The 21,948-nt window shown below is 35.1% G+C and overlaps 4 protein-coding genes across 7 annotated transcripts; 3 read left to right on the top strand and 1 right to left on the bottom strand.

Moving 5' to 3' along the window:
• Positions 1-65: 65 nt before the first annotated feature.
• Positions 66-4,318, top strand: LOC111455095 (indole-3-glycerol phosphate synthase, chloroplastic-like). The gene is made up of 10 exons (XM_023096628.1): positions 66-390; positions 599-859; positions 955-1,131; positions 2,525-2,599; positions 2,703-2,747; positions 2,827-2,991; positions 3,075-3,153; positions 3,765-3,847; positions 3,938-4,006; positions 4,090-4,318. The coding sequence occupies exons 1-10, from the start codon at positions 202-204 to the stop codon at positions 4,171-4,173; spliced, it is 1,227 nt and encodes a 408-aa protein (XP_022952396.1). The 5' UTR covers positions 66-201; the 3' UTR covers positions 4,174-4,318.
• Positions 4,319-4,999: 681 nt separating this feature from the next.
• Positions 5,000-8,459, top strand: LOC111455094. Of its 2 annotated transcripts, none has more exons than XM_023096626.1 (6): positions 5,000-5,384; positions 5,977-6,303; positions 6,414-6,462; positions 7,185-7,482; positions 7,693-7,774; positions 8,138-8,459. In XM_023096626.1, exons 1-6 carry the CDS (start codon positions 5,064-5,066, stop codon positions 8,312-8,314), a joined length of 1,254 nt encoding a protein of 417 aa, XP_022952394.1. In that variant the 5' UTR covers positions 5,000-5,063; the 3' UTR covers positions 8,315-8,459. The 2 variants fall into 2 exon arrangements, with proteins under 2 accessions (XP_022952394.1, XP_022952395.1); XM_023096627.1 differs by having other exon boundaries at positions 7,704-7,774; positions 8,138-8,226.
• Positions 8,460-9,508: 1,049 nt separating this feature from the next.
• LOC111455579 (transmembrane emp24 domain-containing protein p24beta2-like) lies at positions 9,509-12,769 on the top strand. 2 transcript variants are annotated; one of them, XM_023097293.1, is made up of 5 exons: positions 9,509-9,681; positions 9,789-10,006; positions 11,320-11,506; positions 11,592-11,699; positions 12,538-12,671. In XM_023097293.1, exons 2-5 carry the CDS (start codon positions 9,791-9,793, stop codon positions 12,669-12,671), a joined length of 645 nt encoding a protein of 214 aa, XP_022953061.1. In that variant the 5' UTR covers positions 9,509-9,681; positions 9,789-9,790. The 2 variants fall into 2 exon arrangements, with proteins under 2 accessions (XP_022953061.1, XP_022953060.1); XM_023097292.1 differs by lacking the exon at positions 9,509-9,681 and having other exon boundaries at positions 12,538-12,769.
• A 709-nt stretch (positions 12,770-13,478) lies between these two features.
• LOC111455027 (acetyl-CoA acetyltransferase, cytosolic 1) lies at positions 13,479-18,016 on the bottom strand. Of its 2 annotated transcripts, XR_002712531.1 has the most exons (15): positions 17,858-18,016; positions 16,626-16,691; positions 16,401-16,499; positions 16,145-16,318; positions 15,931-16,036; positions 15,707-15,845; positions 15,548-15,625; positions 15,403-15,468; positions 14,892-14,977; positions 14,704-14,803; positions 14,498-14,608; positions 14,363-14,404; positions 14,077-14,163; positions 13,721-13,936; positions 13,479-13,687 (listed from the first exon to the last, which is right to left on the bottom strand). XR_002712531.1 is itself a non-coding variant. In XM_023096543.1 (14 exons), the coding sequence occupies exons 2-14, from the start codon at positions 16,669-16,671 to the stop codon at positions 13,847-13,849; spliced, it is 1,224 nt and encodes a 407-aa protein (XP_022952311.1). In that variant the 5' UTR covers positions 16,672-16,691; positions 17,858-18,016; the 3' UTR covers positions 13,479-13,846. The 2 variants fall into 2 exon arrangements, 1 of the variants encoding a protein (XP_022952311.1); XM_023096543.1 differs by having other exon boundaries at positions 13,479-13,936.
• Positions 18,017-21,948: the final 3,932 nt, after the last annotated feature.

Genomic DNA, 21,948 nt, shown 5'->3' with positions numbered 1-21,948 from the left:
GAAAAATACAAAAGTGAGACCAATTTTAAAATTAGGGAAAATTATTTTTTTTTAAAGCTCAACTTCTTCTGTCTCTAAGTTCCAACGACAGATTAGTTTTGACCTCTTTCTTCATTTTGCCGCAAACTCCCACAATTCGCCAATATAAAGCAAGCTGCTTCACAAAAGCAGGGCATTCAAACGAGCTAGAGTTGAACGGCAATGGAGGGTCTCGCTTCCCTCGGAACAATCCCCAAGGTTTCCTTTCCACCCATTTCCTCTTCTATTCGCAGGTCCAAGTTTCTCTCCAGAAGGTTGAATCGTCGGCCTTCAATGGACGCTTTGTCGAGGAATTCAATCTCTGTTGCCTCTTCTTCTTCCCCCATTTCCCCTGCCATCCGAGCTCAACAGGTTTGGATTTCGACTTCTACGTTATTCCAATCTGGATTTTCTTTGTTGGGGTTTAGGTTTTTCTTTGTAGTTCGTGCATTCGTTGTTTCTTTGTGCTTAATCTGCATTTTGCCCATCTGAGAAGATTTAGATTTCTCATATATTCATCCAAATAGTCGAATTCTTGGAGGAATTGTTTCGTAATGAGTGCATATTCTGTGTTTTTTAGACAGAATCCGAGGCTGGATCAGCTGCGGCTTCCCCGGTTAATGAACCAAAAGAAAATGATCTGAAAGTGAAGGAGTGGGAAGTGGGGATGTTCCAAGATGAAGTAGCAGCAAGTCAAGGCATAAGGATTCGCCGTCGGCCGCCCACCGGGCCGCCATTGCATTACGTTGGACCTTTTCAGTTCAGATTACAGAATGAAGGGAACACTCCTAGGAATATTTTGGAGGAGATCATATGGTACAAGGACAAGGAAGTTTCACAGGTAACATTATGTGGGACATTTGATTGATTTGTATTCCCATATTTTAGGATGTTGTCTGTAGGCTGATAGTGTTTTTGGTTTCTGAATGTTTCTAGATGAAAGAAAGAAGGCCTCTCTTTTCGTTGAAAAAGGATCTTGAGAGCGCCCCTCCTGCTAGAGATTTCCTTGGAGCTCTCAAGGCTGCCTATCTTAGAACTAACTTACCTGGTTTGATTGCTGAAGTGAAAAAGGCTTCACCTAGCAGAGGAGTTCTAAGGGAGGATTTTGATCCAGTGAGTGTTCTTGACTGTTTATTTTGTTGTTATATTTCATAAATCTCTGCACAATTTTTGCAGTACCAAATTTTGATTTGATTGGTTTTTATACTAAGAGGTGTTTTAGGCCTAAGAAGTATGAGGTTGTGAAATCTTTGTTTGGATTGTAAAAGAAATAGGTTATAAGAACCTAAGTTTGTGTAACTCGTAGTTAGTAGGTGTTTTTGATCTTAAAAGTTTTTGTATCATGTGAAGAATAGGTTGAGTGTGGGTTTATTAAACACGAGTTCACGTAGTATGTGCGACTAACTACTCTATAGTATGGGATAAACAACTCCACATAGGAAATGACGTTAGGTTTCTTAACCGAAGTTAAATAAACGTGATCTTTGAGCTAAGCACTACTTCGATGTTTGTTTTTCCCCCTTGAGAAACTAAACTTTTATTGAGAACAAACGAAAGTGTGAGATCCTACCTCGGTTGGAGAGGGTAACGAAACATTCCTTGTATAGGTGTGGAAACCTCTCCCTAGTAGACGTGTTTTAAAACTGTGAGGTTGATGGCGATACGTAATGGGCAAAGTGGACAATATTGGCTAGCGGTGGACTTGGGGTGTTACAAGTGGTATGAGAGCCAGTCACCAACTTGCTGGCCTCCAAGGGAGTTGGATTGTGAGATCTCACATCGGTTGGAGAGGGGAACGAAACATTCCTTATATGGGTGTGGAAACCTCCTTCTAGTAGACGCGTTTTAAAACCATGAGGCTGACGACGATACATAACGGGCTAAAATGAACAGTATCTGCTAGCGGTGGGCTTGGACTATTACAGAAAGAAAGCAAGACAAAAGGTCCACGGGCTGATAAAAGGAAAACAGCCCACGCTAAAGGAGCCTAGCACCTAACTATACAAAAAAGTGCTCAAACTCGAATCCCCGGCCATAGAACCTCTTAAATGTTTGTAAAACACACAAATAGCATTTGCATTGTTGCTTTGCATTACCCTAACCTTTTGTGCTAGCACATCATTTCTAACAAATTAGTGGGGTTGCTAGAACGAGGTAAAAATGACTGAAGATGTGCTAGGTGTTCATTGCCAACGCCCAGTTTTGTCCAAATGTTGTAGTAGGCCTCGAACTGGGAGTGTAAAGATGAATAAACTAGACATGTTTTACCTAGGAACGGTAGCGATTTGCTTTACCGAGTTTGTTAAGTGCATCAAGCAGGAACTTACCAACTGTGCATACGTGCCTAAAACTTCAGCTATACAACAATGCTATGAAATTTGAGCTTTTTAACTATCAAAACTCAAGATTCAACTACTTGTTAAAGTAGCACGTGTTTATCTAGCTACTTTTGCTTTGAAATTATCGAGTCGTTTTTATTTAATGTAAATTTGATAAATGCTAATAGGTTGAGATTGCCCGAGCGTACGAGAAAGGCGGAGCAGCATGCCTTAGTGTTCTCACAGACGAGAAGTTTTTTCAGGTGAAGAGCATTTTAGGAGCTCTGCTATTCCTTCTATCTCTTGGACGGTGTTTTTTTGAAAATTCATTTCCTAAGTTTAACATCTGTTGTTTTTGGGGATTAGGGAAGCTTTGAGAATCTGCAGAAGATAAGGAATGCCGGAGTGGAGGTTTGTCATGTTGGATCATAATTTGACATATTGGTATGTGAATTGTACTTATAATAGTAGGAAACATATGCATATGCAGTGCCCTCTCTTGTGCAAGGAGTTTGTGGTCGATGCATGGCAGATCTACTATGCCCGATCCAAAGGTGCCGATGCCATTCTTTTGATTGCTGCTGTTTTGCCTGATCTCGACATTAAATATATGACTAAAATCTGCAAGATGGTCGGTTTGACCCCCCTCGTTGAGGTAACAATGTCCTGTCGTCTTAGGGGCATCTTGTATATGTTGCTTATCATTATTGTACAAGCTTTTGATCTCTTTATTTGTAGGTTCACGACGAGAAGGAAATGGACCGTATGCTTGCGATCGAAGGCATTGAGCTTATTGGCATCAACAATCGGAATCTCGGTAATGTTTGACTACTTTTGTTACGTTGTTCATATTGCTAAACTTCTCATTTCTCCATTGATAAATCTATTGCATTAATTTGTACCAAACTACATCTCTTAGGATGTGAGATCCTACATTGGTTGGAGAGAGGAACGAAGCATTCCTTATAAGGGTGTGGAAACCTCTCCCTAGTAAACACATTTTAAAACCTCAAGGGGGAGCTTAAAGAGGACAATACTGCTCCTCAAGGGAAAGCTTAAAGAGGACAATATCTGCTAGCAGTGGGCTTGGGCTGTTACAAATGATATCAGAGCCAGACACCGGGAGGTGTGCCAACGAGGATGTTGGGCCCCCAAGAGGGGTGGATTGTGAGATCTCATATTGGTTGGAGAGCGGAACAAAGCATTCCTTATAAGGGTGTGGAGACTTCTCCCTAAGACGCGTTTTAGAACATTGAAGGAAAGCCCAAAGAGGACAATATCTGTTATCGGTGGGCTTGGACTGTTACATAGGACATCGTAGGAACGACCATTGCTTTAAACTAGTTTTAGTATTCCGAAACACGAGCAATTGTCACTCATCGATAGTTATATTACTTATATACTTGTTTGTAAAACAATATCTTACAGAAACATTCGAGGTCGATATCAGCAACACAAAAAAGCTTCTTGAAGGAGAGCGCGGACAAAAGATCCGCGAGAAGAACATAACCGTAAGTATAAAGTGTCTCATCAAACTATGAAGAACACATCAAACTTTTACCTCATCTGATATTCCCTTGTTTGTTGTGAGGATTGTTCAGATAGTGGGAGAATCTGGGCTGTTCACTCCTGAAGATATTGCTTATGTGCAAGAAGCTGGTGTTAAAGCTGTAAGCTTCTTCATATTTGGATTCATGGCTTCCATTGTTGCATCAGCCATGGCATTTGAGATTGTTTTACGTGGTTTCTGCAGGTTCTCGTTGGCGAGTCGATTGTGAAACAGAGCGACCCGACGAAGGGAATAGCCGGGCTTTTTGGCAAAGATATTTCTGCTTAAAGCTTTTAGAAGCTTGAAACTGCTGTATGTTGAACATGTTTTGATACCCATTTGGCTCTGATCTTATGAACCTATGGTATTGAGTTGGAACTGATTAGATCCCAAAATGGAAAAATAAAGCTCAAGCTATATATTTATACCATAACTGTTGCGCACCATAGCATAGTTCGGGAGATCCCACCTCGGTTGGAGAGGGAAACAAAGTATTTTTTACAAGGGTATGGAAACATTTCCGTACAAAACTTGTTTTAAAAACTTTGAGGAGAAGCCCGAAAAAGAAAACCTAAATAAGACAATATTTGTCATTGGTGGACTTGGACCATTACAAATGATATCCTGAGCGATGTGCCGGCGAGGAGATTGAGCCTAGTTGGGAGGTGGACACGAGTCAGTGTACTAGCAAAGATGCTGGGCTCCGAGAGGGAGTGGATTGGGGGTCCCACATCGATTGAGGAAGGGAGTGCCAGCGAGGACCCAAGGTCCTAGGGAGGGTCTAATTTTGGTCATAAAAATTAAATAAATTATTATTTTAAAATTTAAATATTTGGTTGTCATTTAATTTTGAAGAGTTATGAGATAATTAATTTAAATTTGATTTAGATTAAATTGAAAAAAATGTTTTTTTCAATTTTAATAGAAAAAAGGAACAAATTTGCAAATGTGGAGCGTAGATTAATATATTTATAAAATATATTAAAAAGTAAGGAAAAAAAAAACAATTCAAAAAAATGATATTTTATTAATGAATAATGTAATAATTATTTTAATAAATTAAAAAAAATCACAAAATGAGGTGAAAATTGCAGACGGTACGAGCGCGCGTGAAAATACGAACATCCACGGCTTATCTATAGGAACTTCCACGGTAACTCGTCCCTGTTTCCCCGGCCATGTTCTCTGCCGGAGCCGCGGCCTCTGGCGACCTGGAGTTCCGGTCCGACGATAACGCGTGGTACAATGTGACTGTGAAACTCGAAGGCGATGTTCTTAGGATCAGTTATTCCGAGTTCGCTGGGGAGCACGACAATATCTTCACCGCCAACCATTTCCGGAGCTCATCGGAGTTGAGCGACTTCGAAGGTAGGTTTCGGCCTCTGTCCAGACAGTTGCAGGATTTCGAATGCCCTAACATCGACCCTGGCATGCCTGTTTGCGCTTCCTACTCCTCTCGAGCCGATGATGTTCGCTTCTACGACGCTCTTGTGGAAGGGGTTCGTTCTTTTACTTTACACTTTTCCTGTTGTTCGAATCTTGAGATTATTGCTGGAAAGCTCCCTGTTGATTTTCCTTTTGTTTGAAATTTTAGCCTCTCAGTTGCTTTTAACTTTTTCGACCAAGGCCTTTAAAGATCTTAGACGGTCTAAAACTGGTCATATGCCATAGAACAGTCTGAGTTTTGAAAGGTTCTCCATCATGTTTCAGAGCATGCATGCTTTACCGCCATAATAGCAATTACTATTCCGAAAATGAACTTTCTGAAATTACTATGGAATATGGATTAAACATTGATTTTCTGTATGAATTTGAAACTTCAATCTTTCATTCGAACACTTTTGATCATTTTTGTTCTTAAATTTCTAAAAACATCATTTCTTTTGATTAAGTTATATTGATCAAAATGGAATACGAATTATTCAACATTTGAGGATTAGAATGAAGGTCCACATGAACTTAGTTCAACCATACTTTGAGATGTATTCCTTCCCTTGAGATTTGAAGATGCTTAATTCAAAGTTTCAGAATGTATTGATTCAGTTGGAAGTCTTGGCATTTTCATTTTCTCCATGACTCGTGCATTGGTAGGTGGATTATCTTGAACACTCTTATGCAAATGGAGAAGAAGAATGCTTATGCAACTTTATCATTTTCTGGCAGAATGGTCCAAACTCTGGGAATTTTGCAATTTCCAGTATTGCTAACATTTGTGAAATTCAATTTAGTAAAATTAATGACGCAGTGTTAGAAACTTTCTTCAGGAAAGTTAGGGAGAAAATCCAAACTAAAATGAATAGAGGTGATACCTCTTCTGAAGGTCGCCCTCCCACCCATAATGATGGTGGTGTTTATCAGAAGGATGACTGCCGCCCCAAATTAAAGAGCCGGCTATCCTTTTTTGGACGCATGAACCAGGTGAGTACTATTTCTAGAGCTCAAGATTTCACAAAGCAATAAGTTGTTACATTTCAAACTTCCATTTACATTAGAGGACTCCATTTCTTGATGGCTCTCTCCATTTCTAGGACACACGACGTGCCAAGCGTTCTTCTGGGATGGTAAAGTCATGTGAAGGTACAATTTATTATTTAGTGAATGAACCTAATCTCTCAGTTATCTGTTGGATGATGGAAGACCACATCAGCTAATTTAGGAAATGATCATGGGTTTATAATCAAAGAATACTCTCTTCATTAGTCTGAGGCCTTTTGGGGAAGCCCAAAGCAAAGCCATGAGAGCTTATGCTCAAAGTGGACAATATCATACCATTGTGGAGAGTCGTGTTCATCTAACATAGTATCAGAGCCATGCCCTAAACTTAGTCGTGCGAATAGATTGCAAATAGATTGGTAAATCCTCAAATATCGAACAAAGGACTCCAAAAGAAAAGGAGTCAAGCCTCCTCGAAGGCAGTAAAAAATGATTGAGACTCCAAAGGAGTCGAGCCTCGATTAAGGGGGAGGTGTACTTTGTTCGAGGGGAGGTGTTGGATGATGAAAATCTCACATCGGCTAATTTAGGGAATGATCATGGGTTTATAATCAAGGAATACTCTCTCCTTTGGTCTGAGGCCTTTTGGGGAAGCCCAAAGCAAAGCCATGAGAGCTTATACTTGGACAATATCATACCATTGTGGAGAGTCGTGTTCATCTAGCAATCTCATCAAGTGTGAATAACGAGATCTATGGGGCAATTTTTTTCCTCCAATTGGAACTGTGGTATCTTAATCATGCACTATTGAATACTTCTTTAATCACTTTTTGTTCCTTAATTGAACTTATTTTTTCTCCCCCTAGATCAACAGACTCTCAATCGCAGAAAAAGTGAGGTAATCAAGCAAGATGCTGATATTGGTGGAATGAAGTATCAGTACATGATTCTACTTGAGAATCTAGATAAAGGAATCTCTCCAGTAAAACTTGCCAAATTCTTGCATGGAGAAACATTGATATTACCTCGTGTATACATTTTCCCGTGCTTAACATATGAGTTGTATGCAAGGGGCGCTGTTGTGTTGAATTGCAGAACGAACCTAGAGAAGTTGTGTGATTTTTTGGATAATCCAGATCATGTCATTTTATCCTCCCAAGGAAGGTAAAGTTTTTCCCTAAATGAAATTTTCAAATAAATGTGCTGACTATCTTGGATTTAATAATTGAAATCTAAGAAAATATCTAACGTGCTCCAAGTTAACAAACTAGAAAAGTTTTATAGAGTAATGATAGCGCCTAGCTTCTATAATCCTTGACTGTTTAGATTTGTTTCCATTTTATAGTTTGGGAGTTTTCCACTCATTTTCTTCAGGCCCTTGGTAGTAACTGGACGAGTTGCGAGGCACGAAACTTTCGGGACAATGGCGGCCGGAGCCATGGTGCTAGACTCGGAGGTGAGTTCTTATTTACTCTGTTTGAACATTTTTTGTTGTAACAGGAGTTGCCCTGTTGATCTCTGATAGTTGCATTTGAAGTTGAATTTAGAAAAATGAAAGAAGTATCCAATTTTCAATTAATCAAGCAACGTGGTATCATGGTCTGGAATCTTAGTATAAATAATAAGAATCCCACATGATCTATCTGTTTCTAGTTTCTTAAATCAACCCTATTTCATCACAGAACTGCAAGATAAACTAGAGTCGACATTGAACAGAGAAGATAAAACAATTTTGCTTCAGTACTAATCAAGGGATTTAACTTTTGGTATCAAACTTGTGATGGGTGTTGCTGTTGCTGTTCACTTTGATTGGTTACAGAATAAATTCGGTAACGAAAAAGACGGTCGTGTGTGTTGCGGGCTGAAGGTTGTGAGATTAGGAACGAAGGAGTATTCGACTGCTAAGCATTTGAAGGAGTTGTTCATGGAGTTTCTTAGCCATCAGAGGAGATTGCACCAAAGATTAGCCATGGAGGAGAGCAATATTGCAGTATGAGCCGAAAATGAATCATAGGTCAGTTGGATAGGCTTCTTGTTTTTGTGAGGATGTGGTTTATGAATTAGAATGAATTTTGTTTTAGATCTTGATCTTGATCAACTGAATACGAAGGAATCGAGAATGGTATAAATAGATTCGGTGTCGAAGCATTGCATTTATAATATTCGGAAAATATATGAGTTATGGAATATATCTTAGATATTATATTTTAATATTATCTCAATTTAATTTGTATTATATTTTATTTTATTATCAATATTTAATTAGTTTATATTTTCGTAGGTATTAATGGATAGCTTATATATTGTTATGAATATCAATTTCAATTCTATTTTTAATTTTATTTCTAGGAACTTTATAAAGTTTTTTTTAATATTTCTTTTTTTTTTTTAAATAAAAATACATTTACATCCAACTAGATTTAAATAATACCCATAAAATTTTAAAATTTATGGATATTAATAAAGCTTTTGAAAATTTAAAAATATTTTAGAAATACTGATTTTTTTTTAACCGTTCTAAAATTTAAGGCTATTTTTTAAATCGTTTTAAAAGTTGAACGGGTTTTTTAAATAAAGTAAATAAACTTTAAAGTTGATGTCTTTTAAATTTATGAACTCTCTCCGGTTTTTAATATATTATTAAAATTTTAATTTTGTGTTCAATGAATAAGTTAGAGAAGGGGAGTCTGTTAAAATATCATCGAACAATTGTACGAGTGACTCTATTTATGTTAAGAAAATGATTTAGAATTTATGAATTTTAGGAATAAATTTAGGAAAATGATTTAGGTATTTTAGAAATTTTAGGAATAGATTACCTACACTACCCAGTATCATTCGAAGAAATGTCAAAGTAATAATATTCTACAAAGTGTTTTATATTCTCTTCTCAATTGATGTTAATAAAGAGTGCGAGTGTTTTCTACAGAGAGTTGTGTTCAACAGAGATTCGATGATATACTTTGTTCAAACACTAGTAGATCGTGGTTCCTAAGAGGGTGACTAAAATGTTTAAACTTTAGGGTTTGAATATTAAAATGAGGTCACTAGAAGAGAGAAGAAAAAAAAGCCCTGTGTCCACTATGCTTCCTTGTTGGTCAAAGCATCGTCATCCATCCAATAACATACCGACACGTCGCAATCCGACATCGCAAGGTTTTTTTTTTCTTTTTTTCTTTTTTTTCTTAGTTGGAAACATTTTGATTTCTTACATTATTCGAACTCCAACTGCGCCACCGCTCGTTTTGACCCCTCATCTGATCTCAGATCAAATACCCTTTTAACTTATTACAATTCTCAGATTCTCTTTTCCCTCAATTGCCGGCAACTGTTTGTTCATCCCCTCATCCTCTAAATCTCGAGGTAATTTACAAACCCTTTTGCCTTTTCCTTTCCTTTTTCTTATATTCGGTCATTGCAGATCGTGAAGATTTGACTTCTTTTTCATATGGGTCTTTGATTCTTTGAAGTAATGGAGCGATGGGCTATGAGATGTGTGGTGATGATGGCGTTTGCCGGTGTATTGCTGTTGAATTTGAGACAATCAGAAGGGATTAGGTTTGTGATTGACAGAGAAGAATGTTTCTCTCACAATGTTCAGTACGACGGCGATACTGTTCATGTTTCTTTTGTTGTAATCAAGACAGATTCTGGATGGCACTATGGCGAAGATGGCGTTGATCTTGTGGTATCATTTCACTTCCCTTTGCTTTGATTTCCTTCTCATTTATAGAATTTGAAACAGGGCAAGCAAGATTCATGGGGTTTTGTTTCAAGAATGTTTGGAAGTGGTTTCTTGCTGATTCTTGAGCAAGACTTGTCTTAGTATAAGCTATGGTTTGTTTCTCAGTTGTTTTTTTGGGTGTTTTAGATGATTTGACTTGAGTTGGAGGACTATTACTAAAACTAGAATGGGGAGGGATTGATCTTTGTGTAAGAGGCTGTTAGTTTGTAGGTTGTTTCTTTGAACTCCTTATGATGAAGGTTACCTCTTAAGTTCATTGGGTGCTTGAAGACTGATACTAAAACTCGAATGCATAGAGACTTATGTTAGTAGACGAGGTGGTTTAGTTGTTTTAAGTTATTTTTGTGGAGATGCTTTGATATGGAGATGGAGAGACCGAGTGTAACCGCTCAAGCTCATTGCTAGTAGATATTGTCTTCTTTGGGTTTTTCCTTTTGGGATTCCCCTCAAGGTTTTTAAAACGCGTTTGCTAGGGAGAGGTTTCCATACTTTTATAAATAATGCTTTGTTTTCCTCTCTAACCGATGTACAATCTCACAATCCACCTCCCAATCGATGTGGGACCCCCCAATCCACCCCCCTTTGGGGCCTAGCGTCCTTATTGGCACACCGTCTCGTGTCCATCCAGCTTCGGGGCTTAGCCTCCTCGCTGGCACATTGCCTAGTGTTTGGCTCTGATACCATTTGTAACCGCTCAAGCCAACCGCTAACAAATATGTCCTCTTTGGGATTTCACTTTTGGGCTTCTCCTCAAGGTTTTTATAATGCATCTACTAGGGAGAGGTTTCCACACCCTTATAAAGAATGCTTCGTTTTTCTCCCCAACGGCGGTGGGATCTCACATAGAGACAGAGCGAGACCTTTTTACGATATCTACTTCTTAGTTCTTGGGGTGCTAGAAAAGTCCAACGCTAAAACAAGAACGGGCAGATACTTTTCTTAGTAGGGAAGATGGTTAGTTTTAACTTAGTTCTTGGGGTGTTATACATAGGCCCTGTTTCATCCTTAGAATCGTTAATCGTAGTCATTTGTGTACGATGCGGTCAAAAAGACTTTGGACATATGCATTGAAGTTGAGGCTGTGTATAGAGACTCTAGAGACTATTCCAGTGTTTAATGGTCAACTTAGATTTTGTTTCCTCGATTTTGCTCTTCTTACGGAGTTCTTATATCGGGTTTGATTTGAGACCCTTGTGTTTATATTGTTTTTGCCGGTAGAAATTGCTGCTGATCCAATATTTTTGTTTGAATTTTAGATAAAGGGTCCTTCTGGCGAACATCTTCACGATATCCGTGACAAAGCTAGTGAAAAGCATGAATTTGTTGCTCACAACAAAGGTCTTCATCGATTCTGCTTCACGAACAAGTCCCCATACCACGAAACCATCGACTTTGATGTGCACGTTGGTCACTTTTCATACCACGAGCAGCATGCGAAAGATGGTAAGATGCCATTCCCTGTTTTATCATGTACTGACCTTCCTTCACGAGTTAATATCAATCTCAAAACTGGTGCTTGTGCCTGCAGAGCATTTCAACCCTTTGTTGGATCAAATATCTAAGTTGGAGGAAGCTCTTTACAATATTCAGTTTGAACAGCATTGGTTAGAGGCTCAGACCGATCGCCAGGCAATAGGTAATGTTGACGAACATGTCTCAAACGTGAATAATTTCCACGGCATCAACTTAGGAATTTAATTGACTATTCAAAAAGAAGTGGTGAAATCTCACATCAACGGGAGAAGAGAACAAGAGAACGAAACATTCCTTATAAGGATGTGGAAATCTCTCTAGCAGACGCGTTTTAGAACCTTGAGAGAAAGCCTAAAAGGGAAAGTCCAAAGAGGATAATATCTGTTAGCGGTGGGATTGGGCTGTTACAAATGGTATAAGAGCCAGACATCGGGCAGTGTGCCAACAAGGACTCTGGGCCTCCAAGGGGGTGGATTGTGAGATCTCACATCGGTTGGAGAGGAGAACGAAACATTCCTTATAAGGGTGTGGAAACCTCTCTCTAGTAGATGCGTTTCAAACCTTGAGGGGAAGCCCAAAAAGGAAAAGCTAAAATAGGACAATATCGGTGGGTTAGTAGGCATTATTCAAGTACCAATGATCATGATAGTAGCTTTCTTCTTCATCATGGTTGCTGATACCCTGTTAGACTAGGCTCAATGTGGAGAGGTGCTCATTGTTTAGGCTTTGGATTGGGTAAGAAGACTTTAGATCTAACCCAATTGCTCGAATTGCATTAAGACAATAGATCCAACTCTAACCCAACGTATAGTTCGGGTTGAGTTGATTTAGTTTTTCTTTTGTGCACTCTTAGCTTAGTCCATGGCAGATGGGTGTTGAAGGCAACCAGCCAAAAACCCGTGACGTGTTTCCTGTTTGATCTCGATTCTGGCTGTTGAACAGCTCTGCCGATGGAAATGACGAAAACCCGTGACGTGTTTTGTGGTATGGTTTGATTGCAGTGAATGATGGAATGAGCAAAAGGGCAGTCCACAAGGCAATGTTTGAATCAGCAGCACTGGTAGGGGCCAGTGTCCTCCAAGTCTACTTGCTGCAGCGCTTGTTTGAAAGGAAGCTTCGGACATCCAGAGTTTAATGACAACCATAGAAAAGCTTTGGACATCTTTTCCTATTTATGGTTCTATAATAAATTTACCCTATAGAGTAACTTGCTAATTGGTTTTTCTTCTCTCTTGTTGCCTTATGCACCTACTTTTCACCGTGCTTGCCTTTTTCGTACCCTTAAGTTATGTTCCGATTCGCAATTTAGAAGTTACTTTTGTGGAAAAAACTGTTCGATAAATATTGAAGGACTTAGGTGCCAAATTTAGAAGTTACTTTTGGTATTCTCCTACTTTCTTTATGTTTATGGGTATGGGTGTTCAAATGACTCGAGAATCTGACCAACCCGGATTACCCTACCTAAACTATAACGGTTGGGTTGGGTTAGTTCTTTTTTAGGTTTGGGCTATTGAAAAATTTGATTCGTTCTCAAGTTGTCATTTCTTTTGTTGGGTCAACTTGGCTGGTTCAAAAATAGAATTACAGTCTAACCTAAGTTTAAGATTATTAAGTTTAAGATTATTATGAGTCGAGTCAACTCAAAAATATAGAATTGATTGAGTTGGACGTAAACTTCAAGGTCATCGGGTGATTTTTTCAAGTCCAACCCAATCTAACTCAGGAAATGAAATAAAAATCTTAAAAATCTTGCTTTTAAAATAATGCTTTTAAGCTTTTTTTTTTTAATTCCTTTTAAGAAATTTGGACGTATGGCAGTATATTAATAAATATGGGTTGAAAATTATATTCAAAATTGAAACATTAACATCAAATATGAGGATAGAAAGAAAGTGGGCAGAATATAATTTATCCTCAAAGAAGAAATAGAAACAGAGATTAAAAAAAAAAAAACAAAGGGTAGAATATTCCATTACACATCCAAACAACAACCTAGAATTATGCTAAAACAAATCAAAGCCAAATAACAAAGGAAGAATATTTCACTTTGTTCTGGTAGCTCAATAAAATACACTTCCACCTTATTAAATACGAAAAACCAACTGAAAGTGGAACTTTGCGGATAAAATTCATATTATTCTGATCATACACTTTAAGCTTTGACAAATTAACAAAAAGTTCTACTTTTCCAGACCCCTAAGGCTAAAAGGCTATCATCATCATCAGGGTAAAATATAAGATAACAAGTTACTACCAACCCGTGTGATCCGACGACGTTATCTTATCAACGCTTCGAGACTAGAACAGGCTTCACACGAGCTCCAACACAAGAGCAGATGCACCACCTCCACCATTGCAAACACCTCCAACTCCATATTTCCCACCTTTCTGCTTTAGTACCTATAATGAGATATATGTTTGTTGTTAATGGGTTGTATATCTACTTTCATAGACAAGCAAAGAGGATGGTAATGGCAGGCTTGAAATGAGAGTGAGTAAGAGAGATGTTGTGGAGCATTGCAGAGACTTCGATGAATTACCCCCAAAAGCGTGACCAAGATACGTGCACCGCTGCAACCTAGAGGATGTCCCAACGCCACGGCTCCACCGTGCACGTTCACTTTATCCTGTACATGAACAAATGAAAGGAATTTAGAACAGTGATCAGAAAATAATCACAAGGAAGAAAGATAAGGTAGCACATTTAGAATGACTAGCTAAATGCAAGTCATATTCCAATTATTCAATTCATGTGAGGCCATAGAAGGTCATATGAATATTAGCCAATATCAAAAGACAACTACACCAACAAGAAGGTATACTCACAGGAGAGATTCCAAGCAATTTCTGATTCGCAAGAGCCACAACCTACAGAAATTATGATCACATGGGTTATATGAGAATTTGATGAACAAGGTTCTGAAAACTGATGATTTTCATGTTTGTCATTAAAAATCTTACAGCAAATGCTTCATTTATTTCGTAGAAATCAATTTGTGGAGCTTCTAAGCCGGCATGGGAAATGGCCTTTGGAACTGCGAGGGACGGTGCAGTTGTGAAAAATTCTGGCTCCTGCATATCAATTCCCCATATTATTAGTACAAAGTGCTTTGATGATCAGAAAGCAGAAAGCAATAACTAAAACTAATACAAGAATCCGGAATTACATGGGCAGCATCAGCATATCCTTTGATTTTTGCAATCACTTCCAGCCCAAGTTCCAATGCCTTCTTCCCGCTCACTAGAACTATGGCGGCAGCACCATCACTGTCATTTTAAAATTTTCCAACTTTCAATGTAAGTTCGATTGATTCTATGGCACAACTTATCCATATAAAGAACAGTTTTCCTTTACCTTATGCTGGAAGCATTGCCTGCAGTTACGGTACCTCCATTCTCCTTAAAACTTGGTCGAAGCTTCCTCAATTTCGCAGGGTCAAACTGTATTACATATAACATTTAAAAGAGAATGAGAAGACAAAAAAAAAAAATGTTTTCAACAGAAATGAATACCAGTTTGCTAAAGAATTCTAAAATCATTTCCATTACATCATGACCCCTTTGAGTTGAGCACGTGATGCACAAATTTCGTACATATGTATGCTTTTTTGTTTGAAAACTGTACACACATGCATAGTGTGTTGAGGATCGTTGGGAAAGAGTCTGACATTGACTAATTAAGAAGATGATCAGAGATTTATAAGTAAGGAATACATCTTCATTGGTATGAGGCATTTTGGGAGAAACCAATGGCGAGAGGTTTTGCTCAAAGTGGACAATATCATATCATTGTAGAGGTTCGTGATTCCTAACATGGTACACACCACTTGAAAAATAGCCTGCATAAATGAATGAAAGGGGAGTACCTTTCCAAGACCCTCATCCGAATTGACAATAGTCGATGGCTTTCCCCTCCCTCCAGAAACTTCAACCTGCAAGTTTACATAGATGTAAGACTCGTAATTTTCAACCAGAGCAAAAGCCATGCAATGATATGGAGGGGAATCCAACCGGAACAATTTCCCATTCAAAGGCACCGCTGTCCTTGGCAGCAATACCTCGCTCAAAGCTCTGAACAGCGAAGTCATCCTGCATGAAAGCCAGATGTAAAGATATTTACAAAATATAATAAAAAAGAATCACAAACTCAAAATGCATCAAAATCAATACCTGAGCCTCCCTTGTAATTTGATATTTGTCTGCACATAACTCTGCACAATTTCCCATTCCAGAGTTCGAATAGACATCCCATAGACCATCTTTCAGCATTCCATCAACAAGAGAATCATGTCCTAGACGAGACCCCTTCCTGCAAATTAGCATGAAAATAAGTTACATTTTGCTTAGAGCTCAGGTCACCATGAATGGGTTGAAATTTAGAATAGAAAAGCAACCTTGCTTCTGCTAGGTACTTCGGTGCATTTGACATGCTTTCCATCCCACCAGAAACAACAACATCATTGATGCCTAACTGGATACTCTGTGCAGCGAGCATTGTCGCTGAAATAATAATAAAAAATAAACGTTGTCAGAATACTATTAATAACGTTTTACATTAGAAATCTGTAAGAAGATGGAAAATCTTGGAATGAACACAAGTGTGCGAACCTTTCATCCCTGACGCACAAACTTTGTTGACAGTGGTACAGATCACTGAATTAGGTATTCCTGCACCTAAAGCAGCTTGTCTGGCAGGAGCCTGCCCCAAATTTGCACTCAGAACATTGCCAAAGATGACTTCTTGTACAAGTGCAGGATCAAGTTTAGCCCTTTTAAGTGCAGCTACAAGTCATCAAAGGGAAAAATACTTCAGCATTGGTTAACTCCATTTACATAACAGGAGAAAAATGGGTATCACAATTACCTTCAATTGCTATAGATCCCAACTTGGTGGCTGGTAAAGATGATAAGCTGCCGAGAAATCCACCCATTGGCGTGCGTGCAACACCAACTATGCAAACATCTAGACAGCCAAGTATCGAACGTTAAAAAAACAAACCCATCACAGAAATGCAATAAGTGTGATTTTTCTGCGTCTGCTTGCACGGATGACTTAAATAAAAACACTAGGCGAAAACAAGTGAACTACCTCTTGGATTTATCGAGTCTGCTGATGCTGCTGCCGCTGGAGCCATGGTATGCCAAAGAAGAAAACCTGTACCATTAACAAATTTCAGCACTTCTGAGTTCTGAAACAATAACAGTAAGACAATTCTTACACCATCTCAGTCAATTAAGAACAAATTTTATACATGAATCGCTAATAAAAAAAAACATAAATAACCAAGTGCTCATGTAACCTCTTATTCCCTCTTTTTCTTCATCTCATTAAAACAAAACCATGGGCTCGCCAAAAATCATTAATTTTGAAAATGTGCGAAAGCAGCACAATAACGTGGAAGCATCCAGGGAAAATGTTAACCGAATAATATCCTAAATTCTAATCAATCAGTGACATTTAAAATACAGACCACTAGGAAAAACATCTAAAAGATTAAATAACTTGTCCTCTAATGGAAATTACTAGATTTTCCCCCAAGTTAAGAAAATACACACACAAGTAATTTATAAAAATTCCACAATAAAACACATTTACTAAAGTTGGAAGTCAATTACAGTGTAATTATTGAAGGTGGACATAGCTAAACTAAACTTCCTGATTTGGGCATCAGTATAGTTTATTAAATTCAACCATCATAACCGGTTTCCAAGTTCCTTCGCCAGTTAAGGAAAAGAAACAAGTATTATACAAATTCGTATTTTAAAACCACTTACAAATTCATTTTTCTAAGTACAAAAGGAGATTTGAACCTCTAAACTCAAATGAATGAATACATACTAATTATTGATGAGCTATACTAATAAGTGCTCAACTATACTTCACGAATTTAGAATCATCCGGTTGTTTAAAAAAAAAAAAAACTATATTCAAATAGCTCATCTCTTAAAAACGCTTTAGACAAGGAGTTGAACTTCAATGCCGATAAATACGTGCATCAAACTCGCTAGTAATCATTAACTACCGACTCATTTCACCCATTCTAAAAAATTAATCCAATCGGATCACATACGCATCCAGAAGACCAGAACGTCCATCATCATTCAACTTCTAAATCATCCAAACAGCACAGAAAGAAGAAATGAAACAAGATCTAAAACAGAAAACACAAAAAAACCTCACACCATCCCACTTCTCCCAATCAACCATTACAGATCTAGAAACAATCAGACTTACAAAATTTCAACAAGAATCTAACACACTAACAGAGCCAGATGCCAAAACAGATTTCAAAAGTACAGAGAGCTGAAGATTTCACATACCTCCTCACTCTCTCCGAGCTCGAGAAAACGCCTTGTGATCGATCAACCAGAAGACAGAGCTGGAGAAAATGTAGAATCAATTTGTTGTTGAAATTGGTGTTCTTATATATCCAGCGAGAGAGAGGGAGAGGGGTGGAATTTTGATAACTGTCAAGCAAGCGCTACACGAGGACGCATAGGTTTGGCGTATTGTTCTTTTAGTCCCTAATAACTTCTTATTTACAGTTTTATCCTTCTTTTATTTTCAATTTTTTTTAACTATAATTAATTAAAATATCTATAAATTTGTATTTTATATTATAAAAAATAACTTTATAATAATACCATTAATTTTTTTAAAAAATTAAAATATATATTTATACCAAAAATATTCATACTTTATTTTTTAAATACAAAAGAAATTAATATCTTTTAACTGTTTAAAAAAAAAATTTAAAAATACCGAATATTTAAAAGTTTAAAGATGTTTTTTAAATTTTTTTAAAAAAATTAAAATATTAATTAAACTTTTGAAAATAACCCTTTTAAAAAGTTTAAATATATCTTTTAAATAAAATATTAACCGTTTTTTTTTTCAAATTTAAGTTTATTTTTTAATTTAGAGATTTTATTAAAACTTTTAAAAATTAAAGAATTAGACAAATTAATATATATATTTCTTTTTTAATTAGTTGTAAAGGACTTAAATTCAATATCTATTAATAAATTCATAGTCTAATAAATATTTAATAATTTTAAAATATTTAAATTTTGATTTATCTCCTATATTTTTTTTTATTTTATATCTAATAAGCATAAATTTATAATATTATATATTTAAAAAATAAATAAATAACGTCAAATAAATTCAAACGTGTTGAATGATATAAATATTTTAATATTTATTAGTAATTAAATCAAAATGGACTTTGATGGTTGATTTAAATGAATAATTAATATTTTCACAAATATAATGCATCAATTATGTTTTTTTTTTAATGATTTTTATTATTTTTTGCATTTTTAATAAGTAAATGCATTTAAAAATAAATGTTATACCATACTCATAATTTAACAATAAAAAATAAAAAGATTAATGGGTGCCACGAAGGCACTAACAACAACAATTATCAATCGGTCAAACCCCATATCCCACGGCACATCATCTTATGCTTAATAAATTGACGAAGTCAATGGAATATAAATTATGTACTCATTAAATATTATAAATACCATGTGTTACAGAAAAAATATCTTATAATAAAAAAATATTTTAATAAAATAGCGTGAAATGAAAGGTATCGAACAAAATTATAAAAATGGTAGGTGTGTTCTAAAAAAAGTTATTTATATTTAATCTACGTAATTTATAATTTATAATAAAAAATATTACGAGTGAATGAAATTTCCTATACTATAAATTGCATGTAAAAATTAATAATTAATTTTAATGATATTTTTCGCGTATAAATTAATTATTATAAATTTAAAAATTATAATTTAAAACGTTATAAGTTAAAATGAGAGGATTATTTATTTATTATTATTTTGAGATTAAAAAAAATTAAAACTTACTCGAATATAAAAATATATTTATTTATTTTGTAGAATAATAAAATAAATATAATATAAATATTTCACATGTTGTATTAAAATATGTGTCGTGACTTTTTCTTTAGTAATATATTATTTAATATAATGTTTGGTGGATCTAAATTATTGGCCGATAACTTATTTTATTTAATAGTGAAATTGTTAATTCAAAATAAATATAAAAATGCAGAAATTTTATTTCTTATTCCTCATCTCAATTTTATTATATTTCAATTACTATTCTATAATTTAAATTTTATATTAATGTAAAAAATAAGTGGGTTCTCATTTTATTAACTAGTGTAACGACTCAAGTCTACCGCTAACAGATATTGTGTTGTTTGGCCTTTTTTCTTTTGGATTTTCTCTCAAAACTTTAAAATGCGTTTGAGGCTTTAAAATAGTATCAGAGCCAGACACCGAAAGATGTGTTGACCTTCTCGTTGTTTACTGGAGGAGGTAGACACGAAGTAGTGTGCCAAGACGTTGGTCCCCAAGGAGGTAGATTTGGAGGGAGGGTCCCACGTCAATTGACAAATTTAAAGTTAATGTTAAAATATGAGACTAACTCGGGTTGGGGAGGTTTGAACCGGGCTTTCGATTTAAATCATTACCTTAATTAATTAAATTGTGTTACATTATATATTCGTTTTTTTTAAATAACTCATTTTTTTTTAATTAAAAATTGAATAATTATTTTTAAAGGTAACTTACAACTATATTTTATTAGAGATAAAGCTTCAGATTAATAATTAGCACGTGAGACACGTGTAACGTTCCTGACATGCACGTGAAGCACGTGTAAGCAGCTGTTTAAATATCATTTATTAAATTTAGTTACACAATAAATTCTTTTTTGGGACTAAAAAGCTTTATATTCATTTTTAATTCTTTAAATATCTTATTTAAATTTTACAAAGAAAAAATTATATTAAATTATGTGTATTTTCTAAGATTTAATTTTTAATATGGTGTATAATTAGAATTATGACACATGAAAATATTAGAAAACGTCCAAAATAGCATCGTAAAAAGATATCCCGACGTAAAAAAAGTCATCGACAAGAACTCATCGAGAGACGATTTGACAAAATTTTTTAACATCGGTATCAGCAGACCAAATTCGGTAACAGCAAACCTCATTTTCTAAAGAGACTATTCATCTTTCTGGAGGTCACTTACACGAAGTCGGGAGAATAGTTATCTATAGTACTATTACGTGCAAAAGAAAATTCGAATTTCAGATATGTTAATCGATTATATATATCTTACTTTCTTAAATTATTATAAAATAAACGTGAAAGTCAGACAACCTCTTAATTAAAATTTATTGCTCAAATCACCTCGCTAACCTACTTTTCAATATCATCTTAACCAACTTTTCATGTTTGAATATTAATGTAGCTTTTTTATTTTATTTTAGTTCGTTCTCCAAATTAAACATAAAATAATAAATTGGTCCATTCATTAAAAAAAAAGTGAATTGAAATAATTAAATAATTAATAAACGTAAAATACTAATTGATAAAATATATATTTATTTATTTTCAAATATTTAGAATTTAATTGGAATAAATGTTTTTAAAAATTAAAAATTATTTTAAACAAGGGTGATAGAATAAATAATAAATAAAATAAAAATATGTATATAATTATACTTTTTTTTAATCTATGCTTTAAGATTAATAATGAATTTGATTATTCGTAAAATTAAATTTTGTTTTAAAATTATTAAACTTTCAATTTTGTATGGAATAAATAAAAAGTAATAATATAAAATTAAAATAAATGACTTATAAATTTGAAAAATCTTTGGTAGGCGCATATATATATATATATATATATATATATATATTTTAAGTTCATATGAAACTTTGACAAACACAATAAATTAAATTAAAGAAAAATTGAACCCCACGTTTTGGGGTTAGACCATTGAATGAAACAATATTTAATTGAGAAAAAAAAAACAATTTAATGAATAAAATAAGTACAATTAATAATGAATGAGTTTCTACCTACCAACAACTTATTTATTACATTTATTTAATTTTATAACCGTTTCTTCAAATAATGTTATTCAATATTTTATTTTTTAAATAATAAATACGGTAAATATTTTAATATTTAAGATAGTAAATATCAATTATCCTTAAAATAAGTTGAGATAGTTGATTTGGGCTCGTTATTATGGCCCATTTTGGCTCAAGGCCCAATGGGATGGGCCCAGTTGGGTAATTATATTGTAAATTTTATTTTAATATTTTTATTATGTTTATATTTGATTTTAGTATAAATATTTAATTGTCATGTTTTTTTTTTTATAAGTTGCATATTACATATTTTAAAATTTAAAAAGTAATTTTTTTTATACTTTTTAATCAATTTTTTACTATCAAAAAATTCAAACTTCCATCCAGCGTTGTCGAATGAAGTTCAGCTAAAATCTGATCCGTAATTCGGATTGTAAGCTGCAACTCACCTACATGAAGTCAAAATATGATCAATGATCGATTTCT

This window comes from Cucurbita moschata, unplaced genomic scaffold (genome assembly GCF_002738365.1).
Source record: "Cucurbita moschata cultivar Rifu unplaced genomic scaffold, Cmos_1.0 Cmo_Scf00017, whole genome shotgun sequence".
Classification (NCBI taxonomy): domain Eukaryota; kingdom Viridiplantae; phylum Streptophyta; class Magnoliopsida; order Cucurbitales; family Cucurbitaceae; genus Cucurbita; species Cucurbita moschata.
The sequence above is the reverse complement of the archived record's forward strand: the minus strand, read 5'-3'. Positions and strand labels throughout refer to the sequence as shown.